This window comes from Raphanus sativus, chromosome 6 (genome assembly GCF_000801105.2).
Source record: "Raphanus sativus cultivar WK10039 chromosome 6, ASM80110v3, whole genome shotgun sequence".
NCBI lineage: Eukaryota > Viridiplantae > Streptophyta > Magnoliopsida > Brassicales > Brassicaceae > Raphanus > Raphanus sativus.
The window spans coordinates 53,424,058-53,444,330 of NC_079516.1; the positions used below are offsets into that span (position 1 = coordinate 53,424,058).

Here is a 20,273-nt window from a genome sequence, read left to right on the forward strand (position 1 = left end):
TGTTTGTGAATTTTCAGATATATATATGATAGATTTCGACTAAATTGGACTCAACAAATATTTGTAAACTTTTGGTTTGGTTTTGGACAGAATATTTTTGGGTTAGTTCTAATTCAAGTTTTTGAATCCGGCTAAAATGTCTAGACATTTTACAAATATAAAATTTTGGATATGTATCATGTGATAGAGAATGCGTTTTTTAGGTCTTTGGGTCGGGTTTGGGCCGTTTTTTCGGGATATGGATCTTTCAGATCGAAAATATTTGGTCTAAAACCAAACCGAAAGTTTACAAATATAAAAATTTGGATATGCATTGGGTCCAGATATTTAACCTCTGAATAGTATATGAAATATCCGAACTCCATTTGAAAATTCCTTAAAAATACACATACTAAATTAACTTTGCTGAAAAAATACACGAACTTTTTAGGCTTCCCGAAAAATACACGAACTAATTTTTGTTGTCCACAAAATACATGAACTTTTTAATCAGAGTTAACGGCGTCTAACGGCGTCTTACTATTCTGTTAGTCACTATTTACACCGTTAAAATCGAGGTGTGAAACCTTCAAAATTCAAAAGTTCGTGTATTTTATGGATAATCAAAATTAGTTTGTGTATTTTTCGGGAAGCCAAAAAAGTTTGTGTATTTTTTCAGCAAAAGAAATTCAGTCTGTGTATTTTTAAGGAATTTTCCCTTAATCTTTTTATTTTGTTAGTAAATCAGTGGACAAGTTCCCTAATAACAAGATGCTTGGATGGCGTCCAATTGCTGATGAGAAGGTGAATTTCCTGAAGCTTTCATACTAAAATAAAGGAGAGAAAAGATTTACTCCATATTAAATATTTAATGAAAAGGGTATTTATAAAAATGTCTCCCTTCTAAGTGCATATTTGTAAAGTGGTATTACCAAAGTGGTAGTTTTAAAATTCTCCCATATTTATTCTCATCAACAACACTAATACAAACCCCATATATGTTTTGTTTTTAATTTAAATTTTTGGATAATATTTTTATTTAACTTATATGTGTTCTTATTGTTTTAAACGTATATTTTGGTTGTGCTTCTTTTACAAAAAAGTATATTCTGGTTAGGTTGGACCGTATATTTGGAAAACTTACAAAGAAGTATACGAAGAAGTTCTGCAGATTGGCTCTGCGCTGCGAGCCGCCGGAGCTGAACCTGTAAACACGTTACCTATACGTTTTTTTTCTTTTCAAAATCATCTCATTGTTATATTTTACATTAATACCGAAACATAATATTATATGCATATATATACAGGGCTGTCGAGTGGGAATATATGGAGCTAATTGTCCTCAGTGGATCATAGCAATGGAGGTTATTCTCATTTAAAAAATAAATATATTTCTCTGGTTTACTTTTCTTTCCAAATTGTAATCTAACAATATACTTATATACAAGTCTTTGTGAAAATATTTAGGCTTGTGCAGCTCACGCCCTAATCTCTGTACCTCTATATGATACATTAGGTAAATTAAATTTTACTTAATTGTGACCATGTACGCTTTCGTGAGTCAAATACTCAATAGCGTCCGATGTTTTTTAGGTGCCGGAGCAGTTGATTATATCGTTAATCACGCGGAAATTGATTTTGTGTTCGTCCAGAATACCAAGATTAAAAGAGTTAAGATCTTTGAGATTAGTTTCATCAGTTTTCTATATATACCTTTGAAAATAGATTTATTTATTGACCTTTATATGCTACTAAAATTTAGCTGTTTGAGCCGGATTGCACAAGTGCAAAACGACTTAAAGCTGTAGTTTCATTCACAAATGTGAGCGAAGAACACAGCCACAAAGCTTCAGAAATTGGAGTAAAAGCATACTCGTGGCTCGATTTTCTTCTTATGGTTCGTCTCCTTATCTTTATATAATTTAAATACAAAATTTATGGTAAAAGATCGGACTTTTTGAGGTGCTAAATGACACGCATATGTTAAACTAACTTGACTAAACTATAGATTGCTTTACACGCAAATGATTTAAGTGCCACATTCACACACTTGGTACGTATGATATAACATATTATGTGGACTATTTGACCAGGGACGAGAGAAGCCGGAAGAGACAAACCCGCCTAAACCGTCTAACGTGTGCACCATAATGTACACGAGCGGCACGAGCGGTGAACCTAAAGGTGTGGTTTTGACCCACGAAGCTGCTGCGACTTGCGTTATTGGGATAGATCTCTGCATGGACCAGTTTGAAGACAAGGTGTCTCTCAATCATTTTAAATGAAGGCATAATACATGTTTGCTTTTTGTGCTGATATACCTAGTGTTCAAACCACGATTAGTTCATATAAATAAATAAATAAATTATCATTTCAATAAACAAGCAAAATTCCTTAAGAACTCTTAGATATACCTTAGTGATTATAGTGTTCACTTCTGTTTTATCATGCATGCTAGGGATTAACATTTAAACAATTTTGTCTCGCTTATCATTTGTTTCCTTTTGACTAATCTCGTGTTTTTTTAATTGGGCTTAAAACAACATCCTATTGTCAGATGACTCCCGACGATGTGTATATCTCGTTCTTGCCGTTGGCCCATATTCTTGACCGTGCGAATGAGGAATATTTCTTTCGAAATGGCGCTTCGGTTGGCTATTACCATGGAGTATGTTAATTTCTTAAGCTTCATAATCATTAACATATGGAAAGAAAATGGATTATGAAAATTGATTATGTTGACGTGTTTGGTGTTAGGATTTGAATGCATTACACGATGATATTCAAGAACTGAAACCGACTTTTATAGCCGGAGTTCCAAGAGTCTTCGAGAGGATCTATGAAGGGATTCAGAAGGCTCTTCAGGAGCTTAATCCAAGAAGGAGACTCATCTTCTATGCTCTTTATAAATAGTAAGCTTCACTGACAATTAAACATATTTTAAGAACTTGCTTTAAACAAAATAATTCTTTCACTAAAACATGAAAATAGCATTTTCTTAAATCTTTGAAGGAGCTAATTTTTTGAGGAAAAAAAAAACTATTTTTATATATCGATGGGCGTCTATCAGCATTTTCATAACGATGCACACCAACGATAAATTACTATAGTTTTGCACATTGTCTAAATGTTCATGGATCAAAAAAATCATTTACAAGAAGAATGTACTACTTCTGTAGTTAACAATTATAAGTTCTATTGGCACAAGAAAAACTTAAAAGAGTTTTACTTAAAGCGAAAAGAACCTCTTCGGGTATCTCGTAATAATTAATATTTTTATGCAGCAAACTTGCGTGGATGAATCGTGGGTACTCTCACAGCAAAGCTTCACCCATGGCTGACTTCTTAGCTTTCAGAAAGGTTAATAACAATATGATAATGGTTTTTGCTTCATATTTGGGATTGTTTGTTCTTTGATCCTTACATGTAGCTAGCCAACATTTGACGTTTGTTTCTTGCATTAAAGATTAGAAAACAGTTAGGAGGTCGACTCCGGTTATTAGTATCTGGTGGAGCACCACTGAGTCCTGAGATCGAAGAGTTCTTGAGAGTTACTTCTTGTTGCTTCGTCATCCAAGGCTATGGTATAGACCTCACATTTGAAATTATAGGTTTTTTCCTTTGTTCCTTGCTTCCCAAGGAAAGTCAATGTTGCTATGAATGTTTTGCATTAGGTCTAACCGAGACGCTTGGAGGAACAACATTAGGCTATCCGGACGAGATGTGTATGCTGGGGACAGTCGGTATTCCAGCTGTTTACAACGAGATAAGGCTTGAAGAGGTGCCAGAAATGGGCTATGACCCATTGGGTGAAAATCCAGCAGGCGAGATATGTATAAGAGGAAAATGTCTGTTTTCTGGGTATTACAAGAACCCTGAACTCACTAACGAAGTCATGAAAGATGGATGGTTCCATACAGGTGACTAGTTTAAAAAGTTAGGATTCGATTGTTTTGATTTTGGATTCTTATCACCGTTATTGGTGTTGTGCTATCAACAGGAGATATAGGTGAGATTCTTCCAAACGGAGTACTCAGGATCATCGACCGTAAGAAGAATCTGATTAAACTCTCTCAAGGAGAATATGTTGCTCTCGAGCATCTGGAAAGCATCTACGGACAAAACCCTATTGTCAAAGATGTGAGTTTTCCAACTCTTTCTTGTCTGCAAGCATCGTCTAGAGTTTTCTTCAATTAATCTCTTTTGGTTGCTAAATTCTTCTCAGATATGGGTTTATGGAGACAGCTTCAAATCTATGCTAGTCGCCGTGATTGTTCCAAATCAAGAAACCGTGAACAGGTGGGCTAAGGGATTCGGCTATACTAAACCATTTGAAGAACTATGTTCTCTCTCGGAGCTACAAGAGCACATCCTCTTAGAACTGAAGTCCACGGCAGAAAAGAACATGGTTTGTTTGATGTTGTCTAAAATCATTATTCTTTTGGTGATATATCATATATCTAAATAGTAACTATTATATAATGTTATTTTGTGGATGTGAAAAAAATTGATAATAGCTAAGCAAGTTTGAGTACATTAAAGCGGTGACGATGGAGACAAAACCTTTCGACATCGAGAGAGGCCTAGTGACTGCGACGCTCAAGAACCAGAGGAAAAATCTTCTCAAGTTCTATCAGGTTTCAATATAATCTCAATTTTACTTTAATTTTTTTTAGATTATTTTATTGCTGAAGCTACATATTTTCAACCATTAAACATGTTAACGTTCCATTATATAGGTAGAAATCGAAGAAATGTACCGAAAATTGGCGTCAAAGAGGAGCTAAAATTATTGAGATATTTGTGCTACTTATATATTATTACGTTACATATAGCCAAACATGAAAACGAACACTATATGCTTTGTGTAATAAATTATTTTATGTTTCATGGCCATATAAATTGTTTGTTTTCTCTTTATGTAATAACAAAGTCTATGACTGGCTGTTTATTTTCGTGGATAGTACTTGTTCTGATATAGTATCCGTTAATAAAAATCAATATAAGAGGGAATAAAATGGATTGGATAACATAAGAGCCCAAACAATATACTATACTGAATCAATAAGAGCCTCGATAATCAATAAACTTGCTCTCTAGACAAAATCCACTATCCGGATTGGTACACCTTGAGTTTATAAATTTACTATACTGAATCCCAATATTCATGTTACTAATGAGCAAAGGTTGTAAGTTGTTACTTCCTTGGACCAATAGGTTTCTTTAAGTTTGTCTTTTAGTTATTCACTTTTAAGCCATCAAGAGTTTAGGTACTTTTGCTTTCGGTTGCAGTCGTGCCATTGTTTCGGACAATGATTGTGTACCTTCGGTTTGGGATTACCACTCACCGTAAAGGTCAATACAGACATGCTAAAGCCAATGGCGTTGCTATGCACTCACTAGACAAAAAGACAAAAAGTTGTATTACCTCATAAGATTGTTTCGTCTTTTTTATTGAAGATTCTCTCTCTCTCACACACACACATGGCTGCAAAAATAACAAACAGACGAAGAGGAAAAAAGTTGAATTTGCATGGTAACTTGTTTCTCTGCTTTTCACTTTTTTTTTTGTATATTTCTTTGTGGGATTTGGTTTTCTACCTTTTTCCAACAAGTCTACGCACTTAGGGGACAACACAAACTTCGATTTTTATTGACTTATTTCTGTGTTTCAGGCATTGGATCCACGGTTCACCGTGGGTTTACGTTTTTCTCATCAATATTTTTACAAAGACAAAAATGTATGTTCTTTAAATTATTTATTTTGTAAATAGCCTCTTAAATATAAACACATACGAAAGAAAAACAATTATTTTTTCACAGGTACATGTACATTGTAGAAGAAAAAAGGATAAAACAAAACATCAATCAAATCGTGGTAGTAGATTGTCACACATATTTTGAAAGCGCCCGCCCGTCTTGAATTATGAATGAAATTTTAAGTTCTGAACAACTCCAACCATTAATAACATCAAATTTAGTGTTTTAATATTAAACTTTATTTTTTATATACAATTACAATACTAAATTCTACACCAAAACTATATATATTTGTAATACTGATATTTAATTATTTTTAATTAACTATTTTACAGAATTTAGATTTTATATTTATTTATTAAAAGTTGGTAACTTTGTGTTTTATTTTAGCTAGTTTATATATTAATTTATTTTATGTAATTATATTTTAAATTAAAATATTTTATATATAAAATGGAAAGTGCATAATAAATGTTTGAACAGTTTGAAAATAAAAATATATAACAGGAGATAGATCTATTTTAAAATTAAAATTATTAATAATTTACATATAATTCAATAAAATAATAAAATATATCATTTTAGTTTTTTTGGAAAATGGCTTATCATTTTAGTATTTGATGTGACAAATATTGTTACATTAAATTTGATGTAATACTGTTCACAAAATACTTATGGTGAAATGTTGTTATTCTAACTATTTTATTAGAGATAAAGTTACATAAATTTGGTGTTTTATGTTTAATTGAAGTTGGTTTAAGCACGTTTAAATCAACTAGAAGAGAAATATCGAGTCTTAATCACATTTCTTAGCTTTGATGGTTGTGAAAATACCAGTGAAGAGTGTAATTTCTCTTTATATTCGTTTTGGATATTAAAATGTTTAGAAGTAACTGAAAATAGCAAACGACATAACACGGTACTGCACACGTCTTTTTCTTCACCGCGTGGTGCAATCATGAAACAGCACGACCAACAAAAGCGGTAAATAAAGTTACAAAAGCGATAAATAATTAAAAGAAATCGGAACGTAGATCAAAACACAGAAATTAGTAGGTAGAAGTAGTTGAGTTTATGCTTCCAACTTCGCATTAACTTCTTCTTTAGTTATCTTGCTTAAGTGAAAGTTAATTTTACAGATTCCAAGACAAAAAAATGAAGCGAGACAACGTATAAAAATCCTAAAAGCATTAATTGACACTGTCTTTGAGTAGTGTTAGAGTAACCTGAAACCCTAGAACGCATTAGAACCGCGGATTTCGATTTTACTTTTAAAGATCCAGAAACTACAAAGCCTAGCTGATGAACGATAGAACACAGAGTTCTTTTTCAAATGAACATAGAGACGTAGAGTATGCAACCCCCATGTAATAAGAAAATTCTTAAAAGACGACCATATATATTAATATAGTAATATATATACTCGTTGCACAAAAAAGAAGTAATATATATACTCTCAGAATGAAAAATAGTTATCACTATTATCGTTACTATACACATAACGACAGAATTATTAGGCGATTTAATGTGCGAATCATATTATACAAAATTTTGTTAGACTGATTGGCAATTCATGTTAACTATGCTAGTGCAACCAATTAACTACTAATGTTTTTTGTTATTATATAATTTGCAGTAAATTAAAAATTTCTTGTTATTCTATGGTTTCATTGCTGAAAAGCATCAGTACTTAGCATTACCTTCAGTTTTAAAGATCCACATCTCCCTATTGGGAACGAAAGATCCGTTTCTTTAGACAATTATACAAAACAAAACCTAGATTAAATATTATAGATTACAATACTACACCATTAAGGAATATAACTACTCTTCCTTCAACATATGAGATGGGACAACATCTTGAAGAAGTCCATTATCTTTGACCAAACCTCGACTCTTCTTCACACGTTCATCATCACCATATGCATCGGCGTGTCTAGTAACGTACTCGCCAACTCCTCCAAAACAACGCACCAGTTCTTGTTGTTGCTGTTGTTGGTTGAAATGGACAAGCTGTTGGAATTGAGGATACATCAGTGTTGAGCTCTCCTTTGGAAACCCAAAGTTACCGAGATTCGAAGCAACACCTGATGACCCGAAAAAGAAGCCTCCGGAGGAAATTGGACGAGACGTGAGTGGGCTAATGTGTGTGTGTTGACCTTCGTAGGTTGTAACCACTGTGCTTGGATCTCTGAATGATCTCTCGACTCTCTTCTTCACGTTACATGAGGCCGTTGTGCAACGGTAGTAACTCCTGCAAAACAAATATACCATCACATAAATTAGCCTCACAAACATCAGCTTAACATTTTAGCTAGTTTTATTTCTTTTGAAACTTCTAAAGAAAATGTAAAGGAAAATTAGGAAGTTTTCATTTAGGTTTTTCTTTGTACATTTATAACTTATGAGTTATGTTAATTAAGATGAATAAAAGCTAAAATCGCTTTTTAGTATGAAAGCAATGTTGACAAGTAAATGTTAATTAAACACACAAGTCTTTTCAAAACAATCAGACACTAGATACAAACTAACACAATGCATGTCCTCAAGCAAATCACATAATAAACAAAAACGAAAATACATGTTATGTGTATTTTTAATATTTCTTATTCTTCTTCTGTTTGTTTACATATGGAGCCATAAATTAAAGGAAGAAAAAGAAGATGATCAAAGGATGGATATTTTATTAACCTGGGAAAAGGACTATTTTTTACAGCTTTTTGACCATATTTTCTCCAGCGATAACCATCTTCGAGATGATCAACCTCACTCTTTGTCATGAAGGCTACTCTTGCCTCTCTCTGTCTCTTCTGACTATTCTTCTTTGGTTTCAACCTGTTCATACACATATATAAAAACCATCCTCTCTGAGCATTTTTTTTTTTAGAACATCTTCAGCTCATTAAAAATATAATTCACTTTTGAAGAGAGAGAGAAAATGTGAAAATCCATAAATGAGACTTACTGTTTATTGGTATCACTCTTTTTCTGTTGATGTTCCTCATCCTCTTCTCTTTTCGATTTCTCTTCGTTTACAGCCTCGCTTGACGCGGAAGAAATCGACGAGGAGTTTGGTGTCGCCGGTGGATTTATATCCGAACACAAGGATTCCACTTTTGATGTCACATGATTATCAGCAGTCGCTTTTGAGGGTGGGGCTTGAAGAATAGTTAATTCAGAAGAAGACATTTTCTCAAACGGTTGCGTTTGCGGTTGGAGCGTTTCAAGAAGTAATGAATGGTTCTGAGAACCTAGTAACTCCATAAACCCTAACGAATCCGTCTCCGCCTCTCCAAAATCCCAAATGCTTTGCAACGACGCCTGATGAAAACTCGTAAACTCCATTGTTTTTATCTTTCTTTATTTTTTCCAGGAATATTATTATAAATCTATTAAAACAGAGTAATCACACCAAAGAAGAGATTTACAAGAAAAAGTAAGAACCAATATAGATTAATCCAGATAAAAGTTATAAAAAGCGTGAGGAGGGGATGAGAAAGGGAGCGTTTTAGTTTTTAGGGTTGAAAGAGTGCACTAAATGCAGGATTTGATATTTGTCACTGTTAAATGGGGGGATGTATTTGATGCTGACTGGCAGTAGCAGGTTGTATACAGGACCTAAGTATACAGTAACCGGTCACCGGACAAGGTTTTTCGAGATTGTAGGCATTACTGGTCAACGCGTAAGTCAGAAACACACGATGAAAGGTTTCACACGCCCGGTTTTAGCTGGTTCAACAGTTAACTGGTTTTGTTGCGGGATAGTGTGAACAAGTACGAAAAATAATCGCTAAAATAAAGAAATTTAATAATTTAGAAAAAAGTGTTGGTGTAGCATGGGAATATGGATGTGCATACAAAATCTTGTCTTTTCTTTATTTCTTTAAAGAAAAAGTTTCCATTTAAATATCTAAAAGATGGCATAAAAAGAAGATCTCAGCGATGAGATGTTGGTTTCTTTTCTCAAGCAAAGAAACATTTGTGGACGGTGGAGACCGTTGTCCGTGAATATTTATTCTAACCATAAGATTATAAGCAGTGATGTAATAAGTGTGAACCATAGAATCAGTCGATGGAGAATTTGTTTATTAGATCGATTTTAAAAACACTTGTGATTGATTTTACTTTTGATCAGGAAAAAGATTAGGACAAATCTATAAATATCGATATTTTAAAAACAATAATGAAAGTGGTGGACAATAAGATATTGTTAGTATATATTTATATCATATACTATAGAATAGGCCGAATTTAATGGCCCATGTTCACATCCTTTTTTGTCTTTTGAAATGTCATTACGCCAAAAAACTGATAAAAACCTGCAGCGCAGCTAAAATACTCTTATATGTTTGTACTTCTTGTGATCGAATAAATGGTGTGTGAAAAAAAAAAGAATAAATGGTGTGTATTAGTAACCAAAAAAAGGATTTCAGTGTAAGATTTTTGTAATAATTCTCAAAAACGATAACCTCTAGTAATATTTTTATAATATATTTACCATCGAAACGTACACAACTATATATATATATATTTTTTTAACTCTCGATAATTATGCTATTACAAACTATGAGAACGTTACAGACGATTTTACAGCTGACAATTCTACCCGTCACTGACTGCATCACCTCACCTGAACCACCCTATCGTATTCATGCCTGACGGTACTCCTTGCGCCAACTGACTGCATCACCTCACCTGAACCACCCTATCGTATTCATGCCTGACGGTACTCCTTGCGCCATGCTGCAGAATCTCTTGTAAACCTTCTCTCCCTTAATTCGCATAATTTCGTTTTTACTGGGACTCGAAACCCAGACATCCTGGTGTAGAAGCATTAATGAACCCTTAGTCAAACCACTGGATCAAGGGGGCTTCCACACACAACTATATATATATATATATATATATATGTTGTGAATACAAACAAAGTCCCACATTGGTAATTTAGACAAATAATGTCTAGTATATAAAGAGATGTCCAACTCTGATTAGTACGAGGCCTTTTGGGAAGGAGTCCCAGAAACAAATCCATGCGGGCTTTGCCTTCGGGCCCAAAGTGGACAATATCGTACTAATCGGACAATAAAGAGTTGGACATGGGCTTGTAAAAGCCCAACAATTGGTATCAGAGCCGGGATGACGAACATCTGCAAGAAGACCAAAATACCCTTCAAGTTCGAAGAGCCTCCACTTCGATGGGAAGGGCGGGGTGCATAGCAGAGGCCAGTCAAAGATCCTGGGAGCTTCGGTTGTGGGAGGAGAATCCTCAAGATGACTTCGCGAATAAGTGGTGTCGGAGACTTATATCGAAAGTCTCTTCCTAACGACGATACAAGATTAGGTGGGTATTCCTAACGGTGCTGTAAAGATTAGGTGGTGAATGTCCTAATGGTGCAGTAAGGGTTAGGTGGATAAATCCTAATGGTGTAACAAGGGTTAGGTGAAGAGTCCTGTTGGTGATTACGGCGGTATAAGAGGTGTGCCAGGTTTCGCTGGAGGTTGGAAATCAAGTGTTTATGTGGTACTTGGTTTGAGAGGAGGTTTGTTGTGAATACAAACAAAGTCCCACATTGGTAATTTAGACAAATAATGTCTAGTATATAAAGAGATGTCCAACTCTGATTAGTACGAGGCCTTTTGGGAAGGAGTCCCAGAAACAAATCCATGCGGGCTTTGCCTTCGGGCCCAAAGTGGACAATATCGTACTAATCGGACAATAAAGAGTTGGACATGGGCTTGTAAAAGCCCAACAATATATATATATATATATATATAACATACGTAGCTTATTTTAGGGTGAACACGCACGTATACGGTGTTCCTACTTGAAAATTGTAAGTAAAATCAATATAACAACTTCTCAGGATAGAGATTATAGAGGCATGAATTAGTTCAAAAGGTTCAATTTTGTTGTAGCCCATATCCCATCCGATATATATAGATATACACAATTCTTTGCGTTTTCTAATCAGGTTAACTAAAGAGCAGGGGCGAAGCCAGGTTGGGAGTTATGGGTGCACGTGCACCCAGTCAATTTTAAATATTTGACGTTTTACATTAGACAAGCATGGTGTCAGCAGCTAAATTGGTAACGTTGCACCCTTAGTTTCCCAAGAACATGGGTTCAAAGCCCACAACTTTATTTTTATAAACTATTTTGCACCCACTCAAAAAGAAGTCTAGCTTCGCCACTGCTAAAGAGTAGCGAGTTTGTTTTTTGGGTAAAAGCGTGTCTGTTTTTATACATTCGTAGCACCAATTATTGACGTCATTGTGTATAAATATATAATTATTTGATTACAAAAATAGTATTTCGTCATTGTTTTATTAAAAGATAGGTGGACCCAAAACAAATCCAAGACAGATCAAAGTCAAGGGCCCAGATTCATATAACTCCTGCATGCCTCATGAATATCTATAACCAGCGGCGATCCCGATGGAAAAAGTAAAAGATAAAGGTAACAAAGTTAAGATTTGAATTTCTCTTTTTGTTTCTTTACCGATTTTCTAAGCAGAAATTGCTTTATCCTTTTGAATTATTTACCTCCGCTTGTAAATTATGTTTTTTTTTTGCCAAAGGTTGTAAATTATGTTTAAGTTCCTTTTTTTTTTTTTTTTTTGAGAAAGGGCTTTTAAGTTCCTTTTGTTCTGTGGGGAAGAAGAAGAAGAGAAGCATGCACGTGTGGTGTACAATGGGAGAAGAATGAGTGGATGACCCACTCCCGTATAATTTGCTTGCAAACTTAGCTCTCCTTTTGCATGCTTCCATGATTTTGTTTTTGCCCTTTTCTAGTAATTATTTTGGTTCTTATTTCATAAATATTTTTTTTCTTCGACTGTAGTCATAGTTAGTTAGCATCTGCATTGGACTAGACAAAATATCTGTTAATTTTGATGTTTCTTTATTTGTTTCGATTCTACATCAAAAAATTTGAATGTCTTTAGTTATACAAAATTAAAAATACTAATATGCAATATACATAAAAACAAAATAAAACAAATCACAATTACTAATATTTTTTAAAATGGATATCCGATCCGTTACATGCATATATATAAAATATACTTCAAGAATTTTATATAAATTTAACAATATTTTTATTTATTATATTATTTATAAAGAAAAATGAAAGTAAATATTTTAGCTTTAGTGACAAAATATTATTTAGTTATTTAAAAGTTTGTTTGTTTGTTTGTATTGTACAGATCAAATTAGATATTCAATCAAAAACTAAAAAAAAAATATGCATGACAAAAAGATTTTTTCTTTTGACAAAAATGTATCCAAATGTTTACTAATAAAATTGGATAAAATAATTGAGTATTCTAACAAAACATATCAAACTAAAAATACTTTGAAAATCTGGATATTCGATTTGTATCCATTCCTAATCTACATGATGATGTAGCTAGTTTTATCAGTTTCTGTTACTGAAGTAACTCAAAGCATTTTAAAATATTTTGGCATTGCGTTTAAGTATCTATTGACTATTGGTTAATGGGGAAGATTCAAATAAGAAGAAAAGAGTCTCAATCAAAGGTCGGCCCAGAGACGCGCGGCTTGGTAGCGTCGGGTTGTGCACATCAATGGTGGCGTATGTTTCTCCTACGTTTGTAGATATTACAAGTGTCTTGTTTTATCGGCACAGGGGCCCCACTCGTTCAAAAGTCCACCTGGCACCTTCTCGAATGCAATGGCCCATTTCATCCTTCATCTACTCTTTCTCCTTGTCCTTGTTCTCTCGTGCCGTTAGATTGCGAGCAAGGATATATTATTTGTTTTTCAAAATATCTACTCACTTGACTTAGTTATTTCAATGAATTTATTTGCTGTTTATCTGTATTAAAAAGTTTAAGATGAACGTGAAATTAAATGTTCAGATGTGCAATTTAAATAATTAAAGAATATGACTAAAACTAATTAGGATCATAGGAAAGGTAGATTCGTATCACCCGAAGAATAAAGAAACAAACATTTGAAATCTTTTTTTACTGATGGGGTTTGCTTCTTGGGTACGTTTAGGATCTCTAAAATGTAGCGGATAGAAATAAATAATACGAGAGTAACCGAAAATTTAAACATAAAGGACTTCATGAAAAGTAGAAACATTTAAATTAATTTAGTCAGTAGGATGTATTATTGTATTCCACTCCGGTCAAGAGTCACGAGTCAAGACACAGGGTAACGGGTCACCAGTTTCCCACTATACCACGTAATGCTGCCCGGCTCATTAATCATTAATTAAGAATCTCAGGATATATAATATTTAACATATCATAGTCAGATCTTTGAAATTTGAATTTATAAGCCACACATGATTTTTTCACTATATAGATAAACACGTAATATATATATATATATATATATATATATATATAATATTAAACACGTATATTTATCAATATGTTAATATTTATATTAATTTATGCACACCATAACCATTGCGCACACAAAACAAAATTTCTATTTTTGATACGCATGTCGTCTCAAATATATGGATGATTCTTGCAAAATGTTTCGACTTATTCACGGATGCTCAATATTTAGTGCATTTTAATAGACCAGGTGCATTGTTGATCCTAGTGGTAATCGATACACGTCAAATTAATTGTTTTGGGTAAATATTTTTTGGTAATCTTTGGGTAATTATTATTAATTTAAATGCGTTCCCTAACGAGAGAAACCGTTGCTACTCAGATTACTCTGATTTGTGGTCACGCACATATGGACCATGCTTTCAGCCCATTTGAAAATCCGGAAAAATGGTTCTTCCGTACGCTGCACCTCCCCTTATGGATTAGTCTGGACCGCGGTTCGAGATACTCCCAGATTAAACAAAAAAAAAATACTAGAGAAAGCATTCTAGAGGAACTGAGAAAGTAGGCCTGAGATTTTTAACCGGATCCGAAGAACCGGACCGGAACCGACCCGATTTTGCCCGGTTCGGTTTGATTTCGGTACAACCAAAAGTAACCAATGGATAATCATATAAAAGTCCATGGATAACGGGTCGGATCCGGGTTTTACCCGAGCCATATCGGATATCCAATATATCCGGAATTAAAGTCCCGACATAGCCGTTACACGCGTGTGTAGACATAGTGTATCAGCTCGAGAAAAACTCCAATTCCCAAAATACGAACCCTAACTTTTCGATTCATCTTCTCCATTATAGCAATCGAGAATTGTGAAGGTTCGTATACAAATAGAGCAACCCGTGTTATCAGAAATCTTAAAGCTGGAAACATCAGTCGATTCTCTTCTCTCTCCACCGTCTGCATCTTCGAGAATTCATTCGGAGGTGAGCAACGATTTCGATTGTTTTATTTGATACTTTGATCACTTATTTATGTTATCGAATATTGATTAAGCTATATTGATCATTTGATTGTCTGATAAGTGATAACTTTGATTCCTCTTTTTTTTTTTAACTCACTTCAAGTCTTCAATCGTATCAGTTCTTATTTCTTAACGTGTTCTTGTATGTTCTATGTAGATGGATTCTTCTCCAACTCATGAACAAGATGAAGTCAACGATCAACTAATGGATGAAGATATGTCTTCAGATGAAGATCTACAGACACCGAATTCGGGAAAAAGAAACAACAGAGAAGAAGATGGTGGTTCTAAGTCAAAGAAGAAGACGAGGTCTGATGTCTGGGCTCATTACAGCAGGCTGCCAAGCAACTACAACAGAAGCAAATGCCGCTATTGTAAGAAAGAGTTCAGCTGTGCAAGCAAGTCTGGGACCTCTAATCTGAGGAAGCATAAGAACGGTTGTAGGGCATACATGGCGTGGAAGGCTGCAACTAAGTCCAGAAACCAGTCACAGATGATAGTCCTAGGCGAGTTGCCGTTATCCTTTGTGGAGAGCTTAGCGTGGAAACACTTCTGCAAGAAAGCCAAGATAGATCCGCCGGTATGTAGGAAGACTTGCACAAAGGAGATAGCGGCAATGTATATGGCGAGAAAGCAGAGATGAAGAAGGTTCTTGGACAGAACAAGCAAAGACTCTCTCTCACAACCGATATCTGGACTGCTCCATACACTGCGGTTAGTTACATGGTGATTACTGCTCACTTCATTGATTCTACTTGGAAGCTTAGGAAGATGATTATTGGGTTCAAGAACGTTGACGATCACAAAGGGTCTACCATTGCAAGAGTCCTTGCAGATTGTTTAGAAGAGTGGGAAATAAAAAGGGTCTTCTGCATCACGGTTGACAATGCCACAGCTAACACGACGGCCATGAAGAAGTTCAAAGAAGAATTCATGAAACATGGTGGAGATGCACTGGTTCTAAAGGGCGAGTTCTTGCATGTTAGGTGTGCTACACATATTTTGAATCTGATCGTGAAGGAAGGGTTGAATGAGGTGGATGATAGCTTGACTGCCATTCGGAATGGGGTTCAGTATGTGAGGTCTTCAACTAATAGACTCAAGTCGTTCGAGTTTTGGGTTGATAGTGGCAAGATGACTAGAGGAAGCCTTCCATTAGACGTCAAGACAAGATGGAACTCTACCTATCTCATGCTAGACCAAGCGATCAAGTTCAAGGCATCATTTGAGAAGATGGAGGCTGAAGACAAACCGTACAATGACTACTTCATGGAGCTTGAAAATGGAAAAAGAGGATTGGACCACCGACTACAAGAGATTGGGAAGAAGCTGAGAGGTTGGTACACTTTCTTGTCATCTTTTACAATTCAACTCTGATGATGTCGGCTACAAAGGGCATTACGTCGCACAAGATCTACAATGAGATTGTCACCATCACTAGGAATGTCAGCAAGATAAGCTCTGTGCCTGGACCTGATGAAACACTGCGGTTGAAAGCTTTGAATATGATGGGGAAGATAAGGAAGTACTGGAATCCATTTGTTGAAGAACCTGAGTCTGAGAGCAGTAAGTCTAAGAGCTGTAAGATGAATAAGCTTTTGATTGTTGCTACTGTCTTTGACCCGAGAAAGAAGATGAACTTTGCTAACCTCTGCTTTGAGAAGCTCTACGGAAAAGAAAGCATCGAGTATACTCTGCTTTCTGAATCAATAATGGAAATCCTGAAGCGCTTATATGAAGAGTACACTCTTAGATACAACACAAGTGGTGGAGGATCAGGTGGCTCGCAGTCGCAAGGAGGATCATCTTCTCAAACCCAAACTCAAGACAGTGGTGCAGTTCTCCAGAGTCAAGTTGTAGGCAGTGGTATTGGATACGAAAGAATGGATAATCTCTACGAGGAGCTTGTACAAGAAACAGGTACACAAGATTCTAGTAATGAGTTAGAAGTTTATTTGAGAGAGAAAGTAGAGGTTACAAAGAGTGGTACTGGACTTGGAGCCGAGTTTGATGTTTTATCGTGGTGGAGAAGAAACAGTGTGAAGTTCCCGGTCTTCTCTCAGATAGCTGCTGATATTCTTGCGGTTCAAGCATCATCTGTAGCATCAGAGAGTGCATTTAGCACTAGTGGGAGGGTCTTAGACCCGTACAGGAGCTGCTTAACTCACTTCATGGTTGAGGTGTTGGTGTGCACAGAACAATGGTTGAAGTCCGAGATTCACATCAATGAGAAAGGCATTCTTACAATAGAGCAGTTACTTTCAGATGTGGAAACTCAAGATGATCTTCTTAGAGGTATGATTCACTTCTCTAAACTCTTTATAATATAACTTTGAATTTTCAAGTTTTGAACACTTATAGGTTTCTGTATTTGTTTTCACAGAGTTTGAAGCTGGATGCAATTTAGAATAAGGAGTGGCTATGGAGTATGGAGTTTGGAGGACTGAGAGTGACTGTCATTTGTGATTTGCATCATTTCGTTTTTTTTTCTTGTTTAAAACATCAACTTCTTTATGTTTCGGTTGTGATTTGTGAACTTGTGATTTGCTTTTCTTTATGTTTGGGTTGTGAACTTGTGATGCTTTGTTTCAGTTCTTGTTCTTGTTTAAGTCTTTCAGACATCAAGTATGTTATTTTCAGTTCTTGTTTTTTATTTTCAGTTCATGTTTTTATTTCAGTTCATGAATCATGAGTTTGGTTTCAAAATCGGTTTTTTCGGTTACTAATTTGTTTTCGGTACGGGTTTAACCGAACCGTTTGTACCCAATTGGTTTCGGGTCTACATTCGGATACTTTTTAAACCGAAACATTGAGTACTCATTTTTTTCGGATTGGATATGGTTACTTAAGACCGAACCGACCCGGAACCGGTCAGACCCGATCCAAAACCGAACCGTAGGTGTTCAAAGTACTCATTGGATACACTTTTCAAATAACCGAAAACCCGGAACCGTTCGGTTCCGACCCGGAACCGAACCGAATATTCGAAATCTCAGGCCTATGAGAAAGCATCATGAATCAAGGGATATTTCACGTCGTTTTTTCTTCTTGGATACTTGTGTGACTCGGGTCTCGTGAATTCACAAGTGGCAATCAAATCCCTAATTAAATGCCTTTTTGTTATTTGATTGAAAAAAAAAATACACAAAGCAACTCGTATCTCATGTGTTGACCCACTTAAGTTTTTCTTTTCAATATTAAATAAAAATAAAATGCTTGATAAATAACTATTGCGGTGGTATTTACACATGGTAAGTCAAAGTAAACGCCTACTGGGATCTTATTTTATTTATTAATCGCCGCATCAAACATAATGCCGATTAATATAAAATCATGTCTGATGGTAGATTGGTAGGTAATCATTAATGTATATACATTAATATCAAATCGTAACATTTTAACAGATACTCCCTCTGTTTCATTATAAGTGTCGTTTTAGACTTGTGCATACGGATTAAGAAATCATTTAATTTTGCATATTTTCAATATAAACACATCATTACCGATACAATTCAACCAATAGAAAAATAGAATGGAGAATAAAGTTAATAAATTTTGCATTGAAACTTTAAAATGACACTTATTTTGCAACGGAAAAAATTCTCTAAAACGACACTTAATATGAAACGGAGGGAGTAATAGGTGTTCATCTCCACACAGACACATAGGAGTGGGAGAAAGCGTATATCCAAAATTTTAAGGATATTTGTGATCCATTTATTCCGTACAAATAATCGGTTTTTTGATCCGATCCGATTCGTAATCTTCTGGATATTCAGTATTATGAATATCCAAAAAAATCAGTATATTTTTATCCGATATCCGATTCGATCCGTCGATCCGGTAAAAAATAATAAAATGTTTATTTATTTAAAAAATATTAAAAGAAAAGAAACACAATTAATAGAAAATAATAATATTTCATTACAAATTATTTTAAGACTACATACTTTAAAAATTTAATGACCAAATAATTAATTTAATGGATAAAATAACTAAAACTCTTTATTAGAGATATAAATTATATATATATATATATATATATGTATATGCGTGTGTATACTACAAATCGGATCGAATATCTATTTTTCTTAAATAAGTATTTGTAATTTACTCCTTATTTGACGGATATTGAATTTTTGTATTTATTTCGATCCATAAAATCATGGATATTCGGATTTTTCGGATCGAATCGGAACGGATAACGGATCGAAATCAAATTTCGCAAAATATTTTGACCACGCTAAGACACACACACGTAACTTTTTTCTTTTTGAACTTTTGATGAACACACACGTAACTTCTAAATAAGCTGTGCTTAAATTACTTAATATGGGAATATTTTCGGTTAATGTTAAACTTTTTTTTTTTGCTAAATAAAGAGTTAAACCCGGGTCAATGATAACACAAGCCTATCTTCCGGGTGGATGTATAACCCACGGATAGACTCTCTCCTGGGCATTCAAATGAGCCGAAAGCAATGAGCCCATATCCGTGTGGCCAATGGGAATCGAACCCGGAACCGTATTGAGGCCGAAGCTCTCTCAAGTACCACTAGGCTAACTCCCACTGGTTAATTTAAACTTAAACTGTATTAATGTACAACATGAAAAAAATTGGCCAGAAGCAGTGGTACTTGACAGCGTGATGCTCGTTTCCAAAACCAAGACATACAACAAGCAGTTTTAAACGCAAGTACAGATGAAATCGAAAGTAACTAAGAGAATAGAGGCATCGAGAGGAGTTTCAGTATTCCTGTATTGGACTATTACCTAACTTAATTCGATCCCAGTCAAAAAAAGAATGAGAGAGATAGATTTAAAATTGAAGGGGCTAAATTAGTGTTTTAGATAAAACTTGTCATTATATTTCCTCCTCAGTTCACTAATCAAAATTATTAGGAATCAAAGTACAAACAAATAAAGATCCATAAACATGAACCTCCTAATTACTAAACACATTCACAGTTAATACAAAATTAATCAGTAGTATATAGACATGTTGAATCAAGTACGAACAGATAAACAGTTTTGTTTTGTATTTATTCATCCATCATATACCTTTTTGAGCACTAAGGAGTGTTATACTTGGTAAAATCTTAAAGATAAAACAAAATATTACAAAACAGTTTTGAGCCTAATATATATGCCCAAATCAAGCTCTATATTGTTTATACTATAGATTATAAGAAAAC

At 34.7% G+C, this 20,273-nt stretch overlaps 2 protein-coding genes across 2 annotated transcripts; one reads left to right on the forward strand and one right to left on the reverse strand.

Moving 5' to 3' along the window:
• The first annotated feature begins 1,071 nt into the window (after nt 1–1,071).
• LOC108810326 (long chain acyl-CoA synthetase 1-like) lies at nt 1,072–4,957 on the forward strand. Its single transcript, XM_056987564.1, has 15 exons — nt 1,072–1,186; nt 1,287–1,343; nt 1,447–1,495; nt 1,573–1,649; nt 1,742–1,876; nt 2,073–2,240; nt 2,537–2,647; nt 2,737–2,891; nt 3,264–3,339; nt 3,446–3,563; nt 3,654–3,899; nt 3,980–4,119; nt 4,205–4,387; nt 4,497–4,616; nt 4,719–4,957. Exons 2-15 carry the CDS (start codon nt 1,338–1,340, stop codon nt 4,764–4,766), a joined length of 1,632 nt encoding a protein of 543 aa, XP_056843544.1. The 5' UTR covers nt 1,072–1,186; nt 1,287–1,337; the 3' UTR covers nt 4,767–4,957.
• Nucleotides 4,958–7,375: 2,418 nt separating this feature from the next.
• Nucleotides 7,376–9,285, reverse strand: LOC108806638 (WRKY transcription factor 23-like). The gene is made up of 3 exons (XM_018578801.2): nt 8,705–9,285; nt 8,431–8,574; nt 7,376–7,993 (listed from the first exon to the last, which is right to left on the reverse strand). Exons 1-3 carry the CDS (start codon nt 9,082–9,084, stop codon nt 7,564–7,566), a joined length of 954 nt encoding a protein of 317 aa, XP_018434303.2. The 5' UTR covers nt 9,085–9,285; the 3' UTR covers nt 7,376–7,563.
• Between the last annotated feature and the right edge of the window lie 10,988 nt (nt 9,286–20,273).

What these genes read in the sequence shown, in the direction of transcription:
- LOC108810326 (XM_056987564.1), top strand. An exon ending in GGCTCGATTTTCTTCTTATG is followed by an intron (nt 1,877 to 2,072) that starts GTTCGTCTCCTT and finishes CTATTTGACCAG; the next exon opens with GGACGAGAGAAGCCGGAAGA. An exon ending in CGGTTGGCTATTACCATGGA is followed by an intron (nt 2,648 to 2,736) that starts GTATGTTAATTT and finishes GTTTGGTGTTAG; the next exon opens with GATTTGAATGCATTACACGA.
- LOC108806638 (XM_018578801.2), bottom strand. Translation starts at nt 9,084, where the DNA reads ATGGAGTTTACGAGTTTTCATCAGGCGTCGTTGCAAAGCATTTGGGAT. An exon ending in AAGAGTGATACCAATAAACA is followed by an intron (nt 8,575 to 8,704) that starts GTAAGTCTCATT and finishes GTGTATGAACAG; the next exon opens with GTTGAAACCAAAGAAGAATA. An exon ending in AAAAATAGTCCTTTTCCCAG is followed by an intron (nt 7,994 to 8,430) that starts GTTAATAAAATA and finishes TTTGTTTTGCAG; the next exon opens with GAGTTACTACCGTTGCACAA.